General features: G+C 43.4%; 1 protein-coding gene across 1 annotated transcript in view; it reads right to left on the bottom strand.

Annotated features, from left to right (window-relative positions):
* The window catches only part of LOC138580096 (transient receptor potential cation channel subfamily V member 6-like), a 353,625-nt gene that overhangs the window by 188,552 nt on the left and 137,837 nt on the right, over positions 1 to 27,236 (bottom strand). Inside the window, exon 4 of the mRNA XM_069650375.1 lies at positions 25,150 to 25,290. Coding sequence (XP_069506476.1) covers positions 25,150 to 25,290 — 141 coding nt within the window. The remainder of the gene's footprint in view (positions 1 to 25,149; positions 25,291 to 27,236) is intronic.

Genomic DNA, 27,236 nt, shown 5'->3' with positions numbered 1-27,236 from the left:
TTTGTTCTCTGGCCGGGTCATGGGAAAAGTATGAGAATCGTGTGAATGTTGTGTCCTATCTGCAGTGTGTTGGTGTGTTTGACTGTGTTCATTCTTGAATGGAAGGAGATGTGTTGTGTAGTGCTTGCCGTGTATGAGTGGCATGATGGCATGTTTGTATGTCATTGTGGAATGCTTGGATGCCAGTGTCTTTAAAGGCTCTGTTTGAGTCACTTGGGGTCTTGTCAGCCTGGGTGATGGGACCCAGTGGTTTCCCTATGTAACAGCTTAAGAGACTTACAATAACGTCCATGCCAAGTCGTATGCTGTTCGCTGTGGAATACTGATGAAGTGCGAGCTGTACTCAAGCCTTTTGGACTTCTTGGTACAAACTTTAATACTGAACTGAGCTCCTCCTACTGAATCCACTGTGGCCGCTTATACAGCCTTTGCATATGTGTTTTCCTACCTTGTTGCAGGTTGCCACTCCCCCCTTACCCAGAAGGCATTATATGCGAGAGGCCACGCGCAATACCGCACGCCCGCATGCCAAGTCGTATGCTGTTCGCGGTTCGTTGGCTCAGTGGCACTGCGGTCCGCGATAAGAACAGCAGCAATATATGATAGTTGATACTGTGGTTAGGTGATATCATATAGACATGCACCCCATGTTATGACATACTTGGGATAATTATACTAGCTCTTACATGGACATATTACATGAATATACTTATGGGCTAATAACCACATAGCAATATCGCAGTCCTACTCTCCCTTATTGTCGTCGCTAATCAGCCCCCTTTACCTAGGTCTTGGTGATATTTTCGGTGCAGTCTTCCTTCGCCTTTCATAGTGCCGGTGCAACATCTAACGATAGAGCTAACAACTCAAGTGAAAATACGTGCCCGTTTTCCGGCTCAGCCCAGCATAGAACATAGAGTAAAACACACGTGTCGCGCCAACATCAAGGTGTGTCTAGCAGTGTTGAGAATCATCAGTGCGTGAATACGTGTGCGAACAGTTTACTGACACGTTCTCACTTGATAGCGTAATTTTTAATATAACCATCTAAGAAAACTTAGTTAGTGCTAGTAACTCCTGCTAGCAACTCCAGTTACTGAGTAACTACATCATGGCCGCTCCTGCTCTTACTTCTGCTAACCTCACTAACGCTGCCCAGACATCCGATCCAGCACAAGAGATAGTTGGAGAAGAACTATTTGGAGAAGAGTGTAAATTAAAGAGGCGTGGTAGATGGGTGTGCCTGTCAAAAATAATCACTCAGTCTCTGAGTGATGTGGAAAATGACTAATTATTAACAAAAGGTTCTAAAACCAAACGCTGAAGAAGCGATGACCGCTGCCCAAGAAGTGACTAATGAATTACAGAATCCATTAAGCTGTATGGGCACAAAATCAATTGATACATTAGTACTGCCAGCACAACAAAAAAACTTAGTTGAGGATTTTATTGAGTTGATGCCAACTAACAAAACGCCTGTAGGAACATGTGCGACCAATATTGACGCCCCTATTGCATGTTCCCCAAATACAACGGCACTGAATACATTGCTCCTCTAGTGAATCTTGTAACCACAAGTGCCAAATTGCATGCATCAGTTGATAAACAATTTATCCCACAAATGCCCAATTTGTGTATGTTCGATCTTAATATATCTACTAGCGAGACAGATCTTGAATTTGTGGGACCTGTAATGGATAACTCGACTTCAGCCCGAACCCAACCAGTCAGTCTAACAGATAGTGAGATGTTATCATGTAAAGTGGAAAGCAGCTCTGAACAATGTACAGAAGGCGGCGATACCCCTACAGTCTCATCGGTTGATACTTCTGTCTTGCGGCAATTCTTGCCAGCGGACTCCTCCCCTTTATTATTATCATCATTAAAACCATCTATTGGTAGTTCCTCTGGCGATTTGGATGACCTATTTTCCTCACAAGCTCCTTGCCTCTTGAGCTCACCTCACTTACGTACAGACAGTTCAGCCAGCTTGAGTAGTATGTCATCGGACAAAATGTTCCAAGCCTTCGAACGCCTACTTGTTACATTGTTTGAAAAAAGTGAAAACATGGAAAATAAGTTAGACTTGCAATCACTCCTACTGCATACATGTATAAATCGGGGTAGGAAGCATCTACATGATCAGGAGACAAATACAGATACTGATCCCGTCAGTTTGTTAAAAATTGCCGATCCTAAAAATAAAACCTTATCCTTCACTGCTATCAGCAAGAGTGAAGATGAAACTAGTACGCCTAATACGTCATGTGTGACTAAGGCACACCGCCCAATCAATAAGGGTCAGGCAGTAAAAGGGAAAAAGAAAGTAATCACAAGCAATAATGTATGCCAAATGCCCACGTACACAACAAACAAGTACATCCATACCTGTGAAGTCCAATTAGGCTCAAAGTATTTTGTGGAGTGATGGATCTCAAATGATTATTCCAGTCACTCAACCAACTATCACATCGAATTGTGTATGTGACACTAGAAAAGATGTGATCTTATTGAGCCCCTTGAGCAAACCGGTTAATACGGAAAATCTAGATAAGCGAGGAGTACTGCAAAAAATACAACAGAATATAACAAAACTTTGGGGACCATCAAAAAATAGTGAAATCTTATCAATAGCCATAAATACAAATAAGAGAGTGTCAATATCAGATGTAATTGAGCAAAAAAGCTCTCCAGCTGAAAGCAAGAGTTCCTAAATTGAGCTGCAATACTTGGACTCTTTCGCTCTGTTCCTCCCCTGCACGTTATTACACGGAGGACATCTTACTGGTTGACCAAGTTGACCACAGTGCAAGAAATGTCTCCAACATCTGTTTAAAGACAACTCGCTATTGGAGTATGTCTTATCCGATGGGGACAAAATCACGGAAATGGGATACCAGAGTTCACTTACAACGATTCCTGTAAGTAAATCTAGACCGAGACTTCTAGATGAGAGAATACCAATTCTAACACACACTGCTCAAGCGAAGCAACAACCGCAGAAAAGTGTGGGTGAAGTGGAAGATATTGCACACTCCTCTCACTACCAACAGCACTGTTCTGGGAGAGGCAGATCTCAATAGAATATACACGAGATTGCATGAAGAGCAACTGAGTTACCCGAGGCGAAGAACATGGGGAATGCTAAAGACATCCAGCCCCTGAAAAGTACCAATGGAAATGAGATACAAGAGACAGGATACTGGCAATGGCTCCCAGTGATCTTCAAATCTCACTTTTCAGAGATGTCACAATGACATCCAGATGGTGTTGTCATGGAACACACGAGGCCACTCACATATCTTCAATGATGGCAGACTTATAACCCATTTAAAACATTCTCGATTATCACGCTGCAGGAGACATGGCTGTGCGACCCTGTCGATTTTGACGGTCGTGCAACCATCACCAAAGCAGCGATTAAGGGGTTGAAAGGACGTCCAAAAGGAGGTTTGCTCATTTCTGCGTCTTCACCATGGACTATGAAAGAAATTGTTTGTCCTGCCCTGAATATACTAGCAGTAGAAATGAGTCATGGCACCAGCTGTCTTGTGCTGATAAATATATATGACCCTCCTGATAACGTAGCAAACAAAGAGAATGTGGCCATAGTGCAATCGATAATCCGCCTATACAATCTAACAGTACCAATAATAATAGTGGGAGATTTCAGTGCATACATGGAACTGGCTGGGATAGCTAATATGGCGAATCCTAGGTCTCATCTAGGAATCCCTAGGAATGCTGCCTATCAAAGAGGGAAGAAATGGAGTGACCGGTTTGATGAGTATATGATTAAACGTATGAATGGCTATTGCCCTGGAGACGCTGACATAGCTTACACACGAGTAAGTGGCAAATCAGCTTCTACTATAGATGTCATATGTGTAAGTGCGTTGGCCCTAAAAATGGTCAACGATATGGCAATAATTATTCAGGATGAAAGTGACCATCTCCCCTTATGCCTATTATTAGAAAGCACCATTAAGTCCAAAATGTAATGAAATAAACCTGCAAACGGTGATGTAATGATACATGATCAAGGTAACCGTATCCGTTGGAATGAAGCCAAGATTGAAAAGGCTATCATAGTGTCAAGAAACCTAATAACTAGGTTTATGAAAAAAGTAGGACAGGCGCGCACCCTGGTTCCCAGTCAAACATTCTTAATGCAAACAGTAACTGGGTTAAATCCCAACAACTTGCAGCAGTAACAGGGTTGTATCCCATGATGCAGTAATAACAGGTTTGACTCCCATGTGTTTCAGTTCAAATTCTTCTGTTGATTTTCTCCTCCTAGTACTTTCCTGTCTCAAACATTCTTCAGGGAGGCTGTAACCTTTTCAGGTGCTGCTAATTAGTTCTTGATTTCAGTCTCAAAGGATTCTGGTACATGTAGTGATAACAAAGTTCAGTCATTTCAGGTGGCCAGGAACCAACACCCCTCCAAAACACAGTTCCTACCCAAAATTGGGGGAGGGGAGAGTACCAGCATTGTGGTCCTCCAAAGTGGGGCATGGTGACACCGGTGCTGCTGCCTCTAGAGCCCAGAACAGCATTTCCAATTGGTTATTAACTATATTTTTTCTATCGAATTTTGCCCTAAATATATGTGTGGGGTGGGTTTAGGGTAATAACTTATGTGGAGAGATTACGAGGGGGGGGTCTCCCCCCGCACTTATTTGCGGTGAAATATAGTGAAAAAAAATGAAGAAAATGGATTTGATGGATTGTTTTCGACCAAATCACATAGCACCGCTTAAACCCGGACACCATCAGCAGATTCAGAAAGCAACACATTCACCCTCTTATCATTGGTTTTACAATATTAACATCTCATTAGGTTTGGGTGTTCTCCCTGAATAGCACACACATGGTCATCAATCTAACCCCAGGCTAATCTAACATGGTCATCAATATAACCTCTGGCTAATCTAACATGGTCATCAATCTAACCCCAGGCTAATCTAACATGGTCATCAATCTAACCCCAGGCTAATCTAACGTGGTCATCAATATAACCTCTGGCTAATCTAACATGGTCATCAATCTAACCTCAGGCTAATCTAACGTGGTCATCAATATAACCTCCGGCTAATCTAACGTGGTCATCAGTCTAACCTCAGGCTAATCCAACGTGGTCATCAATCTAACCCCAGGCTAATCTAACGTGGTCATCAATCTAACCCCAGGCTAATCTAACGTGGTCATCAATATAACCTCCGGCTAATCTAACATGGTCATCAATCTAACCCCAGGCTAATCTAACATGGTCATCAATCTAACCCCAGGCTAATCTAACGTGGTCATCAATATAACCTCCGGCTAATCTAACATGGTCATCAATCTAACCCCAGGCTAATCTAACGTGGTCATCAATATAACCTCTGGCTAATCTAACGTGGTCATCAATCTAACCTCAGGCTAATCTAACGTGGTCATCAATCTAACCCCAGGCTAACCTAATGTGGTCATCAATATAACCTCTGGCTAAGCTAACATGGTCATCAATCTAACCCCAGGCTAATCTAACATGGTCATCAATCTAACCCCAGGCTAATCTAACGTGGTCATCAATATAACCTCCGGCTAATCTAACGTGGTCATCAATCTAACCTCAGGCTATTCTAATGTGGTCATCAATATAACCTCCGGCTAATCTAACGTGGTCATCAATCTAACCTCAGGCTAATCCAATGTGGTCATCAATCTAACCTCAGGCTAATCTAACGTGGTCATCAATCTAACCTCAGGCTAATCTAACGTGGTCATCAATATAACCTCCGGCTAATCTAACGTGGTCATCAATCTAACCTCGGGCTAATCCCACGTGGTCATCAATCTAACACTAGACTAATCTAACATGGTCATCAATCTAACCTCAGGCTAATCTAATGTGGTCATCAATATAACCTCCGGTTAATCTAACGTGGTCATCAATCTAACCTCAGGCTAATCCAACGTGGTCATCAATCTAACCCCAGGCTAATCTAACATGGTCATCAATCTAACCCCAGGTTAATCTAACATGGTGATCAATCTAACCTCAGGCTAATCAAATGTGGTCATCAATATAACCTCCGGCTAATCTAACGTCGTCATCAATCTAACCGCAGGCTATTCTAACGTGGTCATCAATATAACCTCCGGCTAATCTAACGTGGTCATCAATCTAACCTCAGGCTATTCTAACGTGGTCATCAATATAACCTCCGGCTAATCTAACGTGGTCATCAATCTAACCTCAGGCTAATCCAATGTGGTCATCAATCTAACCCCAGGCTAATCTAACGTGGTCATCAATCTAACCACAGGCTAATCTGACATGGTGATCAATCTAACCTTAGGCTAATCTAATGTGGTCATCAATCTAACCTCCGGCTAATCCAACATGGTCATCAATCTAACCCCAGGCTGATCTAACGTGGTCATCAATATAACCTCCGGCTAATCTAACGTGGTCATCAATTTAACCTCAGGCTAATCTAACGTGGTCATCAATCTAACCTCAGGCTAATCTAACTTGGTCATCAATATAACCTCCGGCTAATCTAACGTGGTCATCAATCTAACCTCGGGCTAATCCAACGTGGTCATCAATCTAACACTAGACTAATCTAACATGGTCATCAATCTAACCTCAGGCTAATCTAATGTGGTCATCAATATAACCTCTGGTTAATCTAACGTGGTCATCAATCTAACCTCAGGCTAATCCAACGTGGTAATCAATCTAACCCCAGGCTAATCTAACATGGTTATCAATCTAACCCCAGTCTAATCTAACATGGTGATCAATCTAACCTCAGGCTAATCTAATGTGGTCATCAATATAACCTCCGGCTAATCTAATGTGGTCATCAATCTAACCTCAGGCTAATCCAACGTGGTCATCAATCTAACCCCAGGCTAATCTAACATGGTCATCAATCTAACCCCAGGCTAATCTAACATGGTCATCAATCTAATCTAAACTCAGGCTAATCTAACGTGGTCATCAATCTAACCCTAGGCTAATCTTACATGGTCATCAATCTAACCTCAGGCTAATCTAATGTGGTCATCAATCTAACCTCAGGCTAATCCAATGTGGTCATCAATCTAACCTCAGGTTTATCTAACATGGTCATCAATCTAACCTCAGGCTAATCCAACGTGGTCATCAATCTAACCCCAGGCTAATCTAACGTAGTCATCAATCTAACTCCTGGCTAATCTAATGTGGTCATCAATCTAACCCCAGGATAATCTAACGTAGTCATCAATCTAACCCCAGGCTAATCTAACATGGTCATCAATCTAACCTCAGGCTAATCTAACATGGTCATCAATCTAGCCCCAGGATAATCTAACATGGTCATCAATCTAACCTCAGGCTAATCCAACATGGTCATCAATATAACCTCCGGCTAATCTAACATGGTCATCAATCTAACCCCAGGCTAATCTAACGTGGTCATCAATATAACCTCTGGCTAATCTAACGTGGTCATCAATATAACCTCTGGCTAATATAACATGGTCATCAATCTAACCCCAGGCTAATCTAACATGGTCATCAATCTAACCCCAGGCTAATTTAACATGGTCATCAATCTAACCCCAGCCTAATGTAACGTGGTCATCAATCTAATCTAAACTCAGGCTAATCTAACGTGGTCATCAATCTAACCCTAGGCTAATCTTACATGGTCATCAATCTAACCTCAAGCTAATCTAATGTGGTCATCAATCTAACCTCAGGCTAATCCAATGTGGTCATCAATCTAACCTCAGGTTTATCTAACATGGTCATCAATCTAACCTCAGGCTAATCCAACGTGGTCATCAATCTAACCCCAGGCTAATTTAACATGGTCATCAATCTAACCCCAGCCTAATGTAACGTGGTTATCAATCTAGCCCCAGGATAATCTAACATGGTCATCAATCTAACCTTTGGCTAATCTAACGTGGTCATCAATCTAGCCCCAGGATAATCTAACATGGTCATTAATCTAACCTCTGGCTAATCTAACGTGGTCATCAATCTAACCCCAAGCTAATCTAACGTGGTCATCAATCTAACCCCAGGCTAATCTAACATGTCATCAATCTAACCGTAGGCTAATCCAACGTGGTCATCAATGTAACCCCAGGCTAATCTAATGTGGTCATCAATCTAACCCCAGGCTAATCTAACATGGTCATCAATCTAATCTAAACTCAGGCTAATCTAACATGGTCATCAATCTAACCCCAGGCTAATCTAACGTGGTCATCAATCTAACCTCAGGCTAATCTAATGTGGTTATCAATCTAACCTCAGGCTAATCTAACGTGGTCATCAATCTAACCTCAGGCTAATCTAATGTGGTTATCAATCTAACCCCAGGCTAATCTAACGTGGTCATCAATCTAACCTCAGGCTAATCTAATGTGGTTATCAATCTAACCCCAGGCTAATCTAACGTGGTTATCAATCTAACCCCAGGCTAATCTAACGTGGTCATCAATCTAACCTCAGGCTAATCTAATGTGGTTATCAATCTAACCCCAGGCTAATCTAACGTGGTCATCAATCTAACCTCAGGCTAATCTAATGTGGTTATCAATCTAACCTCATGCTAATCCAACGTGGTCATCAATCTAACCCCAGGCTAATCTAACATGGTCATCAATATAACCTCAGGCAAATCTGACGTGGTCATCAATCTTACCCCAGGCTAATCTAAAGTGGTCATCAATCTAATCTAACCTCAGGCTCTTTTTCTGGTCTCACTTGTGTGGGTAAAGCCTTGAAAGAAGGTCACTGTTCAGCTATCTGACCACCTTGAGGCAGATGGTCTACTTAGTGACCACTAATCTGACTTCCACCTCCCCATAGGCCTTGAAACCCCCTAATCTAATTTATAGGGGAACGACTTCAAGCAAGGTATCAAATCCTCTCTGGCGACCTGACCCTGCAGAATTCATCAACATCATTTGATATGGTTCATTTTCTTATCTTACTCCATCAACTAAACGATAACCTTGGAGTGGCAGGTACAGCTTTCAATTGGCACAGAACCTTTTGCATAGACTGCACTGTAAGGGGTCAAGAGGAAGGCTCAGATAGAGTAATAGGTTTTGTATTGATTTTGAACTTTTATCTTACTATATAATAAAAGGCCAGATGTATGTTTGCCTGTTGCCATCATGCGCAGTAGAGGCTGCCTAAAAGCAAAGATTGTTCCGCTAGATGGAGCTGTTGCCTTAGGGTATACAGTGGTTCAATTTGCATAGCTTCACCTGTTCTAGCCGCTAGAGGGAGCTGTAGGCTTAGGATCTATAGTGGTCCTACTGTGTTAATGAAAACCTGCACTTTGGCTCATGTACACAGGCCTGTACACTAGTGTACGATAAAAGAAAAGGAGGTTGTAGAAGTCCTATTTGTCCCTAAGCCTGCGCGGGGTATCCCTGCCTCAACACAACTAAGGAGCGTCAGTGTCAGGTTGTTAAACAAATAAAGCGTCCTCGGTTCTGTGTCCAAAACCCTAAATGGACCATTACATGCTAAATACATTACATGCTAGAGCGCTGTGGTGTGGGGAAGCATCCTGAAACTATTTGGCTTGCTACCGTAATGCTTGCCTGGTGAACCCGCCAGCCCGCTGATCGGAAATATCCAGAAACAAGAAGGGCAGATCCTGTGCAGTTCCGGCGACCGGCCTAGCTGATCCTGACCCACGCCTGATGTGTTGTCCTACCTTGATAGACCCGATCCATTGACCAGAATCCTGACGGGCCTAAAATCTTAAATCCCTGTGGATGGTGAGTATTAATAGGACGCTAGAGAACTATTGTATACCTTGCATTATCTTGTCCCACCCAAATCTCTGAACTATCTTTAATTTCATAACCAGTAACAGTCTCAAAATCTTAGTGCTATCGTATTCTGTCTATTTGCTAAAGCGTCATTTTCATAGTCATTTTCATTTGTGTAACTCTCATCCAAAAATCCCTCTTCGAGTGTTTGGACTGGTTCCGCCGGGGAATGCGCTTAGGATCTGTTACTGAAGTCATGAATCAGTCTCAGAGCTTACTTCGTCCCGACCTGGTTGTCTAGTCTGCATGCTGTAGTCTTGAGTAAAAGCATAACCCATATTTTCTGATTTTGAACTGAAGTTTTTGTCCAAACTCGTGTTTTTATTTCCGAAAAACACCTCTCACTAAAACATCCCTAACTCCCTCAGTTTTAAAGATAGAAACGAAATTTCAATCCCCACTGATCCCTAACATCCTGAGCTATCTCCACAACCCAGAACCGCATTGCGGAACAGTAGTTGATGCGTTTTTATAAAAATATTGCATAGTAAAAGTTTTCCGCAAATTTACATTTTGCAAATGTTTTACACGTGTGAATTGCCTTTAAATTATTTCCCACTTTGCCTTTGAGATTCCAACTGTTTCCTTTTGATTAAATCGTTACTTTTGCTTGCTTGCATCTGTTCAAAGCGGCTCCCATATAAATGTATAATAATTTAAGCATTTTTTACCACATTTAGTGTTTTTCCTCAGCCAGTTTCAAAGCCATGCTGACAGTTGATAAGTCAAATCTGTTTTAATCTTGTGTTTAAGGGGGGAAGGTGGGAGTGATATTCTGTTTGATCTGTATCATTCCTGAGTACCTGCTCTTTCCTCACATCTTTTTAAATTGCCTTTTGGTGGGTTGAGGGGTGTTGCAGGGGGAACCTCTAACCATACTGCTATTTTGTGTTCATCACCTGTTTCCCAGTGCATTAAATACATTATTCAGTGTTATGTCACCCCATTGGTGATTGCTGTTACCTATTCAAAATATATTGTGATTTTAAATTCTAAATAAATAAACAAATATTTACTGTTCCAAACTAGCCTGATTCCTGGTTCAGTGTAACCAGGGGGAGGGGTATTTTGAGAAGGGTGTGATATGAGTGGTATAGCATTCAGAATATTTAACTTATAGACAAAAATAAATAAGGGTTTAATTTGCGCACTACATGCTGGGCGAGACTTGGGTGTGTGTCAGATTGAAATCCCTTTACACACGCCCAGGATCCGAGTCAGGTTGCTTCTGCCTTTTGCTGGCCATGTAAGAGAGGCTTCCTTCCAGGAAATTAGTGAAACATTTGTCATGTTCGTCAGAGCACCCATCTGTTTAAGTTGGAACTATTCTATTTTTTAACATTTGCTTTTATTGAAGATTTTGAAAAATACATAAGAAAGTTTCCCAGCATGCAAAAAATACTTAGAAGAGGGTGTAGAAAGTGATGTAGGGGAAGGAGGGGTGAAAGGAATGGATGGCGAGGGGTGCTGGGGATGTGGAAGAAATAAGCAGAGTGCGTTTCCCACTGAGATATAGTAAATGGAGCGTGCACGCAGGACGGTGATGTCCAGAATATGGTGATGTCTCACAGTTCAGGTATGTCAGCTACAGACAGAATCAAACTGGGTGTGTCCTTGTCATTGATAAACATGATTAGCTGTGGAGCACTCCAGGGTTTGGCGCTCCCGCCAATCCTTTCCAACATTTAGTTTTACTCATTAACTCAAAGTGGTATTAGTTATAACAATGTGCTTTAATGTTTATGGTGATTATACCAAACTAACTCAAACTGCAAGAGGGCTTTGGGGATTGCAAACCCCTGGGGGACTCCCATCTCTGTATTCATAATTGGATGGCCACCACCTGTTGTTCTGTAACAGCAATAACAGTGAGATGTCTTTATGGTCCTGTTGGCCTGGTCAATCTAATTTTATCATTGGCTGTCGCTGAAGGACCAGGCCATACACCCAGTTCCCAAATGTGAGTCCTGTTTGACAGTGAAATATCCTTCATCACCCTCATGAATGCGTCACTAAACCCACCTCCTTCGCTCTGGAGCTTGTTGACGGCGTGGGGGTCCTGACGTTTCTTATGGTTCCCCAACCAATAAAGGGTGTCTGTTGGCAGGCGTCATGTCTAGACTTGACTCTTGCAAAAGGTTCAGAATTACATCACTCAAATCGTCTTTGGGCTGGCAAAGGCCGGCCACATCACCAGTGCCCTGTGTTCTGGGAGTGGTGGCCTACAAAGAAATGCATTGATTTAAAGATACTTTTCTAAACTCACAACTCTATAAATGGTCAGGTGACTCCCTACCTGTCCAAGGTGTTCCCACCCCACCAGGCTACTAGGTCAGTCTATGGTTGGCCTCCTATCAGCAGATGGACTCCCTCTTACAAAGATCTACGCGCCATTTGGATAGACCTTTGTGCCCTGCCCCCCCCAAGGCCCATTCCTATGGAAGTCACTACCACGGCAGCATATCAAATTCTAATGAATTATTCTTTATTTGGAAATTTGGGCACAGTTCATACATTGGCCAGGGACATTGACAAGGCCCTCATCAGATAACGGGAGACGTGAATTAAAAGAATGCAAGAATAACTCGATGAATTCAGCCACAAGCTCCAGCACTATAAATGCGCTCCACAGACACTGTCCCATCAGAGGATCAGGGTGGACCCCACATGCCCTCAAAGCCTCTCATTCACAGAGTGGGCCCACATGTGTGCGACATGTCCACAAACTCAAGGATTCCGGATGAGAGTTATTTCAGTGCTCCCTCATCGGACATGCAAGCAACTCTTCTCCCTTTAGATAGACTCGTTCTGTTAGGCCCAATCAATAATCAATATATTAGGATAGAGCTGTTGATCACAATAGTAATTGGACAATCCTTAAAAGCCAAGATTTAAGAGGCCCAAAATCGCTGACTGTACATGGGGAGAAAAAAAATCTTTGGAGTGGTAAAAATTCTCGCTAGAGGTAAATTAGCTTAGTTTTTTAACTAAACTGGAATCTTTCTGTAACACAAACAAGGTGACGCTGAGAGGCTTACCTATGCAGGGTGGCACTGTAAGTCGAAACAAATGCTGCATACAAACAATGCAAATCCCAAAAACTCACTGGGCCGGTTCTTGCAAAAATAGGCATTTTAATATTGGTGACCCATAAAAACAGGAAAAATCACTGAAGTTCCGCTGTTAAGCCCAGCTCAATTATGATGCGAGTCTTTCTATAGCAATAGCCCCACAATATTAGACATTCATCCTAGTGTCATGCCATCTCATATATCAGGAATGGAGCCTCATGTTATGATGGGTGATGTCAAGATATGCGACATAAAGTTATGTCGTGACACTTTGTGATAAGTCTGCAAAAGAGCTTCAAATTTGATCTATTTTGTTGTTAATCAGTATTTAATTCCTTTTGTATTTGCGTTCATCACAGTACATTTGGTGTATCTTTTACCAAAGCTATCTTTCCCCTTTTTCTTTTGGTCTGTCTTCTGTGCCTTCCTACTTCCTGTTCCTTCATCTCTGCAGCCATTTTTTATTTAAGCTGCTCCTGTATCGGAGTCGAGTTTGTCTCCGCCCAACCACTGCTACGAGACTGAGGGACTATTGGTCATCGGATCCTTTATTATTTTGCTCTTGGCATTATTATGAATGTCAGTATGTTTATTGCACATTAGTACCCGACACACCGCGTCCACAGGAAACACTAAACGTGGATTGGATCGTTTACAAGCCATACCACAGTGTAATCCGGTGGACGCACGAACCTCGTTCACGTGCCGGGCACAGTTTTTTATTTTTTTCTTCAAGGCAACCTTGGAAAGGGAGAAGGGACTACACGTAGCCCCTTCTCCCTTTTCTAAGGTGGCCTTTTTTATTTTTATTTTTCTCCCATTCATTAGCAAGTTGGCCCAAAATGGCGCCCTGTTGCTCCGTACTAATGAAGCAGTACGCGCGTTCTAGTGTTCCTAGAACCAACGCGTACTGCGACAAAACCTTTTCAAATGGCAATATAAATGCTGCTTGAAAAGGTTTCATCAGCCATTAGTGTTCCGAGGCTGCAAACTCGGGAAAAGCAGTATCCCAAGCCTGCAGACCCCGGAATACTAATGGCAATAACTGCCGAGCCGGCTACGCTTGGGCCTGTAACTTCTGGCCCTGGGGGCATTACCATAGGCAGTAATGGCCCACCGGCTCGGCGGTTATTGCCACAGTGATGCACTGAAGTCAACTATTTACTGCCCAGGGCGGATGCTGCAGGCGATTGGAAGAAGGCCAGGACACAGAAGGACACATAACGGCCCAGGCCACCAATCACAGCGACTGTGGGGGTTTAGCACGGGAGGGAGAGAGGGAAGGAGGAGAAGAGGAAAGTCTTGAGGGGCTTGTGGAACTTGAGGAGACCCGGCTCAAGATGGAGAGAAAGGGGGAAGACTGTCTGAGAGGAGAGAGCCAGCAGAGGAAAAAGAAAGGACCCCGCTCTCTGCTTAGAGAAGTATTCGACAAGTGGAGAGTTGGTGCCAGAGGATCAGAGGGATCTGGAAGGAGAGTATTTGGTGAGAGCAAGTTGCAGCTAGCGTGGTCCCCGGCCCCAGACAGCCTTATGGATGATGTAGAGGGATTTAAATGTGATCCTTGCAGCAACTGGGAGCCAGTGGGAGCCAACGATTTTAGGGCTGGAGAGGTGCGGGCCCTGGGCTTGAGGCCAAGGATAAATCTTGCAGCCCTCTTCTGGATTACTTTAGATTAGCTTTATTTAACCACAGATAAACTTGCATTACATTTAGATGACCATGGATTCCCTAAAATAATGTTCAGATTGCCTTGGGTGACTATATCGCAACGCCTTGGATTGCTTTAAGATAACCTTGGTTTACATTACAGCACCTTAAATTACCCCAGATTGTCTTTACATTTCGTTTAGTTGTAACTTGGCATATTGTCACATGCCCCCCCGTCCTTCTCCTTTCCTGCCCCCCTTCCTTCTTTATTCCCCACCTCCACTGTCCCCATCATCTTAGCTCTTCCCCAGAGGCTGAGATTTCCAGTAAACTCCCAGTTCAACAGTCCCAGTAAATGTACTCTGCAACATTTTAGTTAACTTGACATTACCAGTAAATCCCCAATTTGACAATCCCAGTAATCTTAACACTCCCCATGTGTTTCCAGTTTGGCATTCTAAGGAACTTCCAGTTTCACATTTCCAATAAATTTGACATTCCCAGTGAAGCCCAAGTTTGGCAATCCCAGTAAACACCTATTTTGACATTCCCAGTAAACTCCCAGTTTACCCAATTCCACTAGGGTGCAGTGAATCAATGTCAACCCAGACTCGGACATAATGGAGGGCACCACTTCACTGAAGCAACCCTGCTTGTGAAGCTCAGACTGTCAAAGAGCAAAGAGAAACAACACATATCACAACTCCCCATACAACCTAGCGGCAAGCAGTGTGATGATGCCCAGGGCCAGCCAGTCACACAGAGACACTGCTTTTCAAATCGGTACCTAGGATCCCATATGGTGGCAAAGGCTTCGCTTATGGTGCCCACTAAAAGGGGCAGGGTGTGTCCACTTCAAGGACATTCTCATTGGCTAATATAGGGATAGAAACCCCACCAATCAGAGCCAGAGATCTGCTTTAATAGGCCAACTATAGTCGGTAAAAGAGGCAAAGTGGGTCCATTCATTTCAAGCCCATTCTCAATAGCCAACGTAAGGGCTTGAATCCCACCAATCAGGACCAGAGGTTTGCTTTAAATAGACCAATCAGGTCCAGAGGTTTGCTTTAAATAGACCAATGAGGTCTAAAGGTTTGCTATAAATAGACCAATCAGTTAGATGCTCTTTAGCGGTGCTGTCCCCTTGAAGGGTTAAACACAAGTGGGCCAATGGATTGAAGATGGTCTATGTCAGGATAGTGCAGCTGCGCCACCAGAGTGGGCCCCTGGAGGCCCTGTAGTGTCTGTGCTGCTGAACTCTGCAAGTTCACTGGCACTGATTTACAATCTCCTGGATGCATTTATAAAGAAACTCCATCCTGTGCTTCGGTGTCAGATTTGACAAAGCGAGAATAGTGCATTCTGGTCATTGTAGTTTTACCCTCCATGGGACCGTGTAACATCTACAATGTGTAGGGCCTTGCCGGGTCCTGGTTATAACGCTCTGTGCTCCTGGACTTTACAAAGCTCCAGGTACTTGCTAATGCACCTCTATGACAAATTCCAAGACACAACTTGGCCCAAAATCCAGTACAGTTCTTGCTTTGCTCAAACTATGCAACCGTTTTGACCCCGAGATGGAGAGGCAGTGCTTCCAGCGGACTCATAGAACTCTCCTGCGTGCCCGGCTTTATAACCCTTTAGCTCTGGACCTCAGTTGCCCCTTTTTGCTATCCTTTTGGCTGAGTGCAGTTGCCTGTGGCTCTGTGCGCTTTCCTAGCCTACAGCTTGCTGCCGCAGTCTGCTCGTGTAGGACTTGTCTCTTGGTCCTTCATTGCCTCTGCACCCCTCTGCCGTCTTCCACCTTCAAGGCACTGCAGTCACACCTCTTTCCGCGTGTCTGTTGCAGCACACCTGGACATCCAACATAGTTGTGTTACATATTGTGTTGTTCTCATAGTGCTGTGCTTTAGAGTTGATTCTAGTGCTTTGGTCCTTTTTCAAGTCTTTGTTGGCAGGAAATGCAGCACAGGAACGTAGCCCCTTTGCAGAGACAGTTTGGGGATAATATTTGGCCTCTCTATACTATACCCCTACTATAGAGCATGTTTTACTTGTATCTTGCCCCTAGAACTGGGGAAAATGTCAAGGTTTTGAAGCCAGTGATATTGAAGCAGTAATCAAAAGGTTAAAAGCATCTGGGGCGCCTGCCCTGGATGCCACGCCCAATGTCGCTTACAAATCCAACCCTCCTTGTTGGGCGGCGATCCTGGCCAATGGTTTTGTAAGATCCTGACACGGGGCCAGATCCCGACAGCCAGGGGAATCTTTTTTAGTTCCTGTGTATAAAAAGTGTGGTGAAGTGGAGCCTACAAATTATAGACTTCTAGAGATGCTGGGTCCAAGTGCCAAGATGTCTGCCACACTTTTATTAAGAAAACGTACCAAACGGGCAGAAGATACAGGATATCAGCAAAAGTGCCAAACTGGCTTTCGAAAGTCTCATAGCACAACACATAACAACTGTGCGCTGCAATATTTAATTGCACATATTAATTATCGCCAAGGAGACCTTTACATATGTGCTCTGTGAACTTTTCGAAGGCATTCGACACAGTGTCTCGCCAGAAACTCTGGGGTAGGCTCACAAAGTGGGCCTTGGACCCTGTATTACTGCACTTTATCAAGGCTTTGTATAGTGAGACAGTGGTATTACTGCGGTTGTTTCAATAGGGTAAATTTGCGCATCAGGTTAGGACCAATGTTGCATTAAAGCAGGGGTGCGTGTTGGCACCCCCGCTATGTAATATGTACACATCAGATTTTGATTTGTGCCAGGCAGATGCGAGGAATTTCCCTCCTCGGATCGGAAAAAAAACCCAATTCCTCGGTTAATGTATTCAGATGATACAATACATATGGATTATACGCCGACTGGTCTCCAGCGCAGTATTGATGCGCTGGCTTGATATGCTCGTAGGAACAACTTGTCCACTAATTCCTCCAAAACAAAAATGATGGTGCTTGGAGCTAAAAGTTTGGGATCCTTTCTAAGGAAACTGAATCACAGCAAGCTCGAAGATGAATCTTCATATTATGGCTGTTACAGCATCCCTCGTATTATAAAGAAATGGTACGGTACATTGTCCGTGCAGGTGGCAATAACATAGAATCAAAGCCCCATCCTTCCAGCTCCGCTGTACCGATTGGAGTTACTTTCGGATCGGTGCCTGACATTTTTGGATAAGTTGGAAGGAAAAATACTAAGATCAATGTTAAATGTTCCCAAAGGGACTCCAGGAGAAGCGCAACGCTGTGAATTGGGCTTTCGTTGGATCCGTGCCATTGGCTACTAGAGCGTTGTAAGCTCTACTGTTCCCTGTTGCTTGGATCACCAGAGGAGAGTACCCTAATGGGCCTTGTGGGAACTAGATTGCAAGAAGATCCATTGTATTCCTTCTTAAGGGATCTACGAAAGGAGGTCTGTGAACATTGTGTTAACAAACTTTCCGATAGAGGGGATTTTGGAAATCCTCGATTATGAGAAGCAGTTTAAGAAGAAGACCTGGGCATGGGACCGAGCGGAGTGGATGCAGAAACGTAGTAAAGAAAGACGGTTTGTGGAAGATTCCCAACAGGGAGTCATTATTGATGGTCCCTGTTCTGATATGTTGAAGCCAAGCAATGGGAGAACGAGGGAATATATTATCCTTCTTCGTCTAAATATCCTTCCCACATATGAATACACGGGTAGTTGGATAGGCGTCCCACATGAAGACCGAAGGTGTAGACTGTGCCAAAATTCTGTTGAAACCATTCAGCACATATTGACACAATTTCCCTGGCCGAAGGCTCACTATGATGGGGCGCGAGCCTCGTTTGTCACTGAGGTTAGAAATATTCAGGAAAATCAATTTAGGAGAATTCTATATGGTACAACTTTGTTGGCCATAACGGGAACAGGTTTTCATGTCTGGAAAGAGGCTGTAAAGTTGCTCTTGGGTTATTAAAACGAGTCCCCCTGAAAGGTTCCCGTTGTTGAGAGTTGTGGACTAATTGACTGGGCTGGAAGGATTTCTGTAGGAGATAAACAGACATTTATTTATCGTTATGATGAATTTTGGATAACATTTGCATACAACGTCTTTGTCTCTATTCAAAGATATGAAATGTGTGAAGTTGATTTTTTAAGTTTGCTATTGTTGATCAGGATTGCAAATATCTTGTATTTTAATATGTGTGATTACGGTTTTATTTTTGTAACCAAATGCACAATAAATAATTTTAAAAAATCTCCAGTCCCTGGACTATTCCCTGCTCTGAATTCTAGTATCAGTTCTGCCTCACTGAAATCCTCCTGTGGATTCCTTTTCCCTTGTGAGTTTTGGGGGTGCTGCCTTTACGTCGCTGTGTAAGCAGATACTGCTTAAGTTCTCGCTCCCCAGAATGAAGCTGCGATATTTCGTAGGGGCAAATGGCGATGGCGATCGCGCTCCTAAGCAAACAGACCATCACTTCTTCCGCGGCAGCTTGTCTCTGCTTGAAGGGCAACAATCTGCGGATCGACAGCACAGTATTACCGCCCATGCTAAATCTGACAAGAATCCCCATCCAAATTTCGATTTGTACCTTCCTACCATTACTCATAATCTTGTGGTAGTGCCACGGGACCGAGGCCCAGTAACAGTAAATGATTTTGGCGGTAAACCCATGACCTTGCTCATTTTTGCTCTTTAATAGGTAAACCCATGGATTCATTCCTATGGAATCCGTGTTGAATTTGCACCTACTAAATATAAGGCGGATTCCGTAGGAAAACTGCACCTACTAAATATACAACGGATTCCATAGAAATCTATGAATAAACACTTCCTGCAAAGTGCAATTCATTAGAGAGCAAAGAAGCGAAGAGTAAAAACGATTTGTTTTTTTTTTATTTGTTTTTACTCTGCCCTTTTTGCACTCCGTCCTGCAAATGATGAGCGTTGCATGCCGGGAACCCGACAGTATGTAAGTGCTTACGTTGGAGGTTCCTGAATGTAACTTGCATTAAATTTAAAATGCCACCACCATCTCCCACCCCCCTCCCCATATCTTTTCCCAATGTGGGGCAGTCCAGAATGTACGCTGGCATTTGAACCATCTGACGTAGAACCGTAGCAATGAAGGCCTCGTGCAGTACTGGCGGGAAACATTGAGAAATAATGGAACTCTGCCATCACATGTTTTTAGCACATTTCTTGGTTTAGAGCAATGGGCTGATATCACATGTTATATTACCACCTGGGGTAAGTTTATAAGAAATACCATAAGCATTAAATCCCTTAGATTTTGAGTGATCTCCAAACACATAAAACAGTATTATTCCCAAAATATTGCCATTGCTGAAAACAATGGCATAAAATAAATAGGCCTTTAAAGGACTAGTGATGCATAGATGCATGAAAGCCAGTCGGCACAAAAAACAAGGAACAAATGTGGCACAGGTGAGTAGAGAGTCCTTTATTCACATCCACATGAGCATTAGTAGATGCCACACAGTAAGGGACATGTGTTGGCCAGGGGAGTAGAGAGTCCTTTATTCACATCCACGTGAGCATTAGTAGATGCCACACAGTAAGGGACATGTGTTGGCCAAGGGAGTAGAGAGTCCTTTATTCACATCCACGTGAGCATTAGTAGATGCCACACAGTAAGGGACATGTGTTGGCCAGGGGAGTAGGGAGTCCTTTATTCACATCCACGTGAGCATTAGTAGATGCCACACAGTAAGGGACATGTGTTGGCCAGGGGAGTAGAGAGTCCTTTATTCACATCCACGTGAGCATTAGTAGATGCCACACAGTAAGGGACATGTGTTGGCCAGGGGAGTAGAGAGTCCTTTATTCACATCCACATGAGCATTAGTAGATGCCACACAGTAAGAGACATGTGTTGGCCAGGGGCGTAGAGAGTCCTTTATTCACATCCACATGAGCATTAGTAGATGCCACACAGTAAGGGACATGTGTTGGCCAGGGGCGTAGAGAGTCCTTTATTCACATCCACATGAGCATTAGTAGATGCCACACAGTAAGGGACATGTGTTGGCCAGGGGAGTAGAGAGTCCTTTATTCACATCCACATGAGCATTAGTAGATGCCACACAGTAAGGGACATGTGTTGGCCAGGGGAGTAGAGAGTCCTTTATTCACATCCACATGAGCATTAGTAGATGCCACACAGTAAGGGACATGTGTTGGCCAGGGGCGTAGAGAGTCCTTTATTCACATCCACGTGAGCATTAGTAGATGCCACACAGTAAGGGACATGTGTTGGCCAGGGGAGTAGAGAGTCCTTTATTCACATCCACGTGAGCATTAGTAGATGCCACACAGTAAGGGACATGTGTTGGCCAGGGGAGTAGAGAGTCCTTTATTCACATCCACGTGAGCATTAGTAGATGCCACACAGTATGGGACATGTGTTGGCCAGGGGAGTAGAGAATCCTTTATTCACATCCACGTGAGCATTAGTAGATGTCACACGCAGAGGGACAAGTGTTGTACAAGTGAGTAGAGAGTCCTTTATTCACATCCACATGAGCATCAGTAGATGCCACACAGTAAGGGACATGTGTTGGCCAGGGGAGTAGAGAGTCCTTTATTCACATCCACATGAGCATCAGTAGATGCCACACAGTAAGGGACATGTGTTGGCCAGGGGAGTAGAGGGTCCTTTATTCACATCCACATGAGCATTAGTAGATGCCACACGGTAAGGGACATGTGTTGGCCAGGGGAGTAGACGGTCCTTTATTCACATCCACATGAGCATTAGTAGATGCCACACGGTAAGGGACATGTGTTGGCCAGGGGAGTAGAGAGTCCTTTATTCACATCCACGTGATCATTAGTAGATGCCACACAGTAAGGGACATGTGTTGGCCAGGGGAGTAGAGAGTCCTTTATTCACATCCACATGAGCATTAGTAGATGCCACACAGTAAGAGACATGTGTTGGCCAGGGGCGTAGAGAGTCCTTTATTCACATCCACATGAGCATTAGTAGATGCCACACAGTAAGGGACATGTGTTGGCCAGGGGAGTAGAGAGTCCTTTATTCACATCCACATGAGCATTAGTAGATGCCACACAGTAAGGGACATGTGTTGGCCAGGGGAGTAGAGAGTCCTTTATTCACATCGACATGAGCATTAGTAGATGCCACACAGTAAGGGACATGTGTTGGCCAGGGGAGTAGAGAGTCCTTTATTCACATCCACATGAGCATTAGTAGATGCCACACAGTAAGGGAAATGTGTTGGCCAGGGGAGTAGAGAATCCTTTATTCACATCCACGTGAGCATTAGTAGATGTCACACGCAAAGGGACAAGTGTTGTACAAGTGAGTAGAGAGTCCTTTATTCACATCCACATGAGCATCAGTAGATGCCACACAGTAAGGGACATGTGTTGGCCAGGGGAGTAGAGAGTCCTTTATTCACATCCACATGAGCATTAGTAGATGCCACACAGTAAGGGACATGTGTTGGCCAGGGGAGTAGAGAGTCCTTTATTCACATCCACATGAGCATTAGTAGATGCCACACGGTAAGGGACATGTGTTGGCCAGGGGAGTAGAGAGTCCTTTATTCACATCCACGTGATCATTAGTAGATGCCACACAGTAAGGGACATGTGTTGGCCAGGGGTTGGCCAGGGGAGTAGAGAGTCCTTTATTCACATCCACATGAGCATTAGTAGATGCCACACAGTAAGGGACATGTGTTGGCCAGGGGAGTAGAGAGTCCTTTATTCACATCCACGTGAGCATTAGTAGATGCCACACAGTAAGGGACATGTGTTGGCCAGGGGAGTAGAGAGTCCTTTATTCACATCCACGTGAGCATTAGTAGATGCCACACAGTAAGGGACATGTGTTGGCCAAGGGAGTAGAGAGTCCTTTATTCACATCCACGTGAGCATTAGTAGATGCCACACAGTAAGGGACATGTGTTGGCCAGGGGAGTAGAGAGTCCTTTATTCACATCCACATGAGCATTAGTAGATGCCACATGGTAAGGGACAAGTGTTGGACCGATGAGTAGAGAGTCCTTAATTCACATTCACATGAGCACCCGCAGATGTCACACAGTAAGGGGCAACTGTTGCACAGGTGAGTAGTAAGGGACAAGTGATGTACAGGCGAGTAGAGAGTCCTTTATTAACATCCACATGAGCATTAGTAGATGTCACACGGTAAGGGACAAGTGTTGGACAGGTGAGTATAGAATCTAATTGATTCTCACCCACGTGGTCATCAGTCGATGACGCACGGTAAGGGAGAAGTGTGTGAGTACAGAGTATAATTGATTCTCATCCAAATGGGCATCAGTTGACACACAGTAAGAGACAAGTGTTGGACAGGTGAGTATATGTCTTTTTGATGCACACACACGACTATCAATAAAGACATGGCAAGGGTCAAGTGTTGGACAGGCAAGTATACAGTCTTTTTAATTCTCACCCACATGGTGATCAGCAAATGACACATGTTAAGGGACAAGTGTTGGAGGTGTGAGTATAGAGTCTTTTTGGATTCTCATCCACATGGGCATCAGTACATGGCACACGATAAGGGACAAGTGTTGGACAGGTGACTATGTAGTATGTTAATGCATTTTTGCCCTGAGACGCACTTGAATGCTGGTTCATTATATATATTTTTATTTTTTTATTTTGTTTGGCTGAGTTAGTATCAACCTTTCAAAAATATGAATAAAAATGTTCTTTTTACATTTCTGCAGTTTACAATGTGTTGATTATATTAAAAACTATCCAGTGTCATTAATTTAACAAGATATAAAACACAACACATACAACATAAAATCAGCATTAAAGCGTCGCAAAAAAGCATACAAAGAAATTTACATAAAATGATTTTTAATTTCAATCATTTGTCATCATTTGCCATAATTTTTTGGGTGACATCACAGATTCTAAAAAACTGTATGGTCGCTATTTTAACAGCTATCGTCCCTGAAGAGAAAATATTGGACCGGATCTCTTTTTCGGTTTTACTACATAATGTCTTTGACCAAGATTTGAAAACATTTCTCCGGTATGATGAGAAGAGTTTTGCAAGTCACAAGAATGTGTTGTAATGTTTCTCTTGTGTTCTTATTTTGACAAAAGCGACAGAATATCACATCCTTGCTAATTGTACCTCTTCTGGCTAACACATCATTTGTTGGCCACAGATTTAAGTGCAGTCTTAGTATCATTCTTCGCATATGATTGGAGGGCACTTAATGAGGTAATCAGGCATCATACCACATTTTTTAAAGCCGAATAACGATCTATCAAAATCAGCAAGCAGGAAACACTTGTCTTGTGTGCAAATCCAATCGTAGTGATAGAGTTTTAATTTAGCCCGTGTTGGATTTGTTATTAAAAGCTCAAGATCAGTAAGAGCATTGATTAAGCAAGTTCTCCATTTCATCGGAAAAACATGTTTTGATGCAAGTATCTTGTCCATACAATAGAATGTTTTATTTCAGTATTCCCCAGTAAACATGTCCTTAAGAGGCAACACATTTTCCAGATCACATGTACATGCAATGACAACATTCCTAGCTCAAATCGTAATAACATGCTAGGAATACTTTTGGGAAGATTTAATACGTGCTTCCAAAACTGGGTCTCTAATTTGTCCCAATATTCGGGATGTTTTAATTTGTCCCAATATTCGGGAGATTTTGGAATTACTGTATCAGCACCGTATGTAATAACAGCTATAACCTTTTGCTGAAAAAAAAGAAATTACATGAGTGCAGGTAAACTTACCATATTTATTTAGCAGTGGTTTATTTAGCTTGTGACGTCAAAGCTGACAATTTCGCTTTTAAAGTCAATTCATATGCCTTGCTGTTATATTTTTTAATTTGTTTGCCCTTCACGTAAAATCATGGATGTATGCAGCGTTACTGGATGAAACATTACTTCATATGGGTTTACACAGCATGGATAACCTCCTTTTTTACCCAAGTCATGGAGAGCAACCTCAATCGTGCATATCTCACCCCTTCAATTTTTCATAACAATGATTGCACTTCACAGCAATGTGTACATTATTAACCTATTACTCCAAATAGGGCTTATGTGTGTCCTAACCAAAAACAATGGCAATTGCCCATGGAAAATTAAATTACTGCACAAAACCAGAACTACAGCAATTTCTGATAGCATTGTCCAAAACCCTAACATTAAGTGTCACCCTCTCTTTGTAACTGATATCAGTGCATTCTCAATGCATCTTTAATCTAGATTGTATATCCTCAGTTGCCCTGGAAATCACATACCCTCAAACAAGGGCCAACCAACGCACTGACCTGAAATAGGTCACACAAGGACTAGCAAGCAACTCAACGACATTCAAAAGGGAGGGCAATGACCAAATTGACTGGAGTTCAAACTGAAATTTCCAATGTACATTATACATTGACAGAAAGTCAATTTGTGTACCATTTCCAGTGACATTTCACACAGAAAGACAATTTGATTACTAATCTTAATAATGGCATGAAGGGCAAACCTTGGAAAAAACAGGATGAATTTACTTTCTTGAAATTTTAACAATATGCAAGGGATTTCAAAGTTCTCACCATAATAAAAACGGCTTTGTGGCCTGCGTTTGAAGAAAGTTCCGGTGGCACGCGGCGTTGACACGTCCGCTCCTCTGCGAATGAGCTCCTTTACCAAGGCAAGGTTCTGGTTTAGCACTGCAATGTGCAGGGCTGTCAGACCTAAACACAAGATTTACACCACATTACTCTAGGTCACACATTTCATGAAATTGACATCACAACTTCAGAGGAAGCAGTTTAGGTCCCATCAACTACGTGACTGCCCTTGAACATTACATGGTCAATTTCACATCAAGCCCAGAGGAAGGAACTTAAGAAACTACTACTATCTAGTCAAATTTTAGGTGTCAGCAGTACTGGACCTCAAAACCCTCGAAAATGTTTTACACCCGGAAACATTTCCCACCTCACATCTCATGCTCCGGCTGTGGCTAATCCAGCTGGGAGACTACATAGGATTGCAGAAAGCAATGCTTTTTAAGTGGGAGTCCAATCAGCAGTATGAAAACAGTGAAGAAGACTGTGGGTCATCCAAGTTCCAGCTGAAAGGAAACTATTGGAGTAGCATTTGGAATCACTAATTCCCCTCGCCCCCAACTCAACCCATCGAACAGTCAAGGCAGTGTCTGGAAATGTCCTTTTCGTTGCCTTGTTGATCTTCTGGTGTATCCTAAACGCATTGGGGGGAGTGGCGAACATGCCAGACCTGTGACAGTGTAAGCTTCAGTAAGAGGCTGGTAGGTGGAATCGGTTGGAGGTTGTATGCAGCTAGTCATGTCATCTCGCAAGAGGCCAATAGGGTTGGAAAGCCTCACAGGTGCCCGAACCAAAATAGCTCTATGAAGGTACTTACCGTTTGGGCAATCACGCATTTTTTATCAAATCTCAACCCACATCCACGTATTGCACCTCTGTCCCCTTCAAACAAGAGGATGCAAGGATCTGTGGGTTGTTACGTCCCTCACGCTTCAACCTTTCTCCCCTCAGCCCCAGTACATAAAGTGTGCTCTGTTCTCCCTGACTATACAGAAAGGTTATCTCATCCCACACCTTTCCTGTTGGGGCAGAGTGGCATATAATGTTTTCTGAGAGATTTCCCAATAGGCAAGTTCTCCCAAGAAGCCAATACGGGTTGGGTAATGCCAGCCTCATCTTGCACTGGCTGACATGTAACTGACTCGTTCCCGACCCTGTTGACCTAAAAGAGGAAGTCTGCCTCTTTGAAAGTCTTGATTTCCAGACATCCTCTGCACCTACCAACTTCCAGAGAAGAGTATAGCGGCTTGGCTATGCCCCATAGAAAGTCCTCAAACTGGCATCTCCATAGTCCCTTTGGCAGATGGGCCCTCAAGGGAAACTGGAGAGATTTCCCAACAGGAAGTTCCTGGTCTCTTGGATGGGGTGCGTCACTCTGCCTGATATATAACTGACTCAGAATTAATGGTTTCCACTACCTGTCGCGATTTCAAGCATCTCCATAGGCAATTCCCATGGGAACAAACCATGCTCACCACTCAGTCATCCTCACCACCCCTCCTCTATAATACACCAACACATGCCCTTAGACTTCCATTTATCAGGAATGCTGTCAATCTTTCCTTCCATTTCCCTTTGCAATCTGCACTCCCTATTGGCCTCTCTGAGTCATTACATTGCACTGATATGATGTGTCATTTATAACGCGCCTGTACACAAGTGTTTCTAGGCGCGAAACGAGAAGCATCGAAAGGAGAAGACAAAGTATTCGGCTGGAGCTGAATAGCTTTTCTCGTTGGAATTCAGCCAAATACTTACTCGAAGCTGAAGTTTGGTACACCCCTATTTAGACCAAAGCAAAGAGGTTTCATTAACCTTTGGTAGGCCTCCTCTGGGATTGACGACCTTGGCACAGGTCACCTGAGCCTATGTTCTCCCTTCTACCTGTGTTCTATTAGCCATTATTACACATCGTAGCCAACAGTGACATGGATGCACCTTTATCCATCACACCATATCTGCAGAAGATTCATCTTCTAAATGGCGTTATCCTTGACCTCACAAAACCGAAGGACTGGGCTATGCGGCCTTTAGTGCAAGGACGCGCTGGTGCCATGAGAGGGAGTGTG

Source organism: Ambystoma mexicanum, chromosome 3p (genome assembly GCF_040938575.1).
Source record: "Ambystoma mexicanum isolate Mex_15411 chromosome 3p, UKY_AmexF1_1, whole genome shotgun sequence".
NCBI lineage: Eukaryota > Metazoa > Chordata > Amphibia > Caudata > Ambystomatidae > Ambystoma > Ambystoma mexicanum.
The sequence above is the reverse complement of the archived record's forward strand: the minus strand, read 5'-3'. Positions and strand labels throughout refer to the sequence as shown.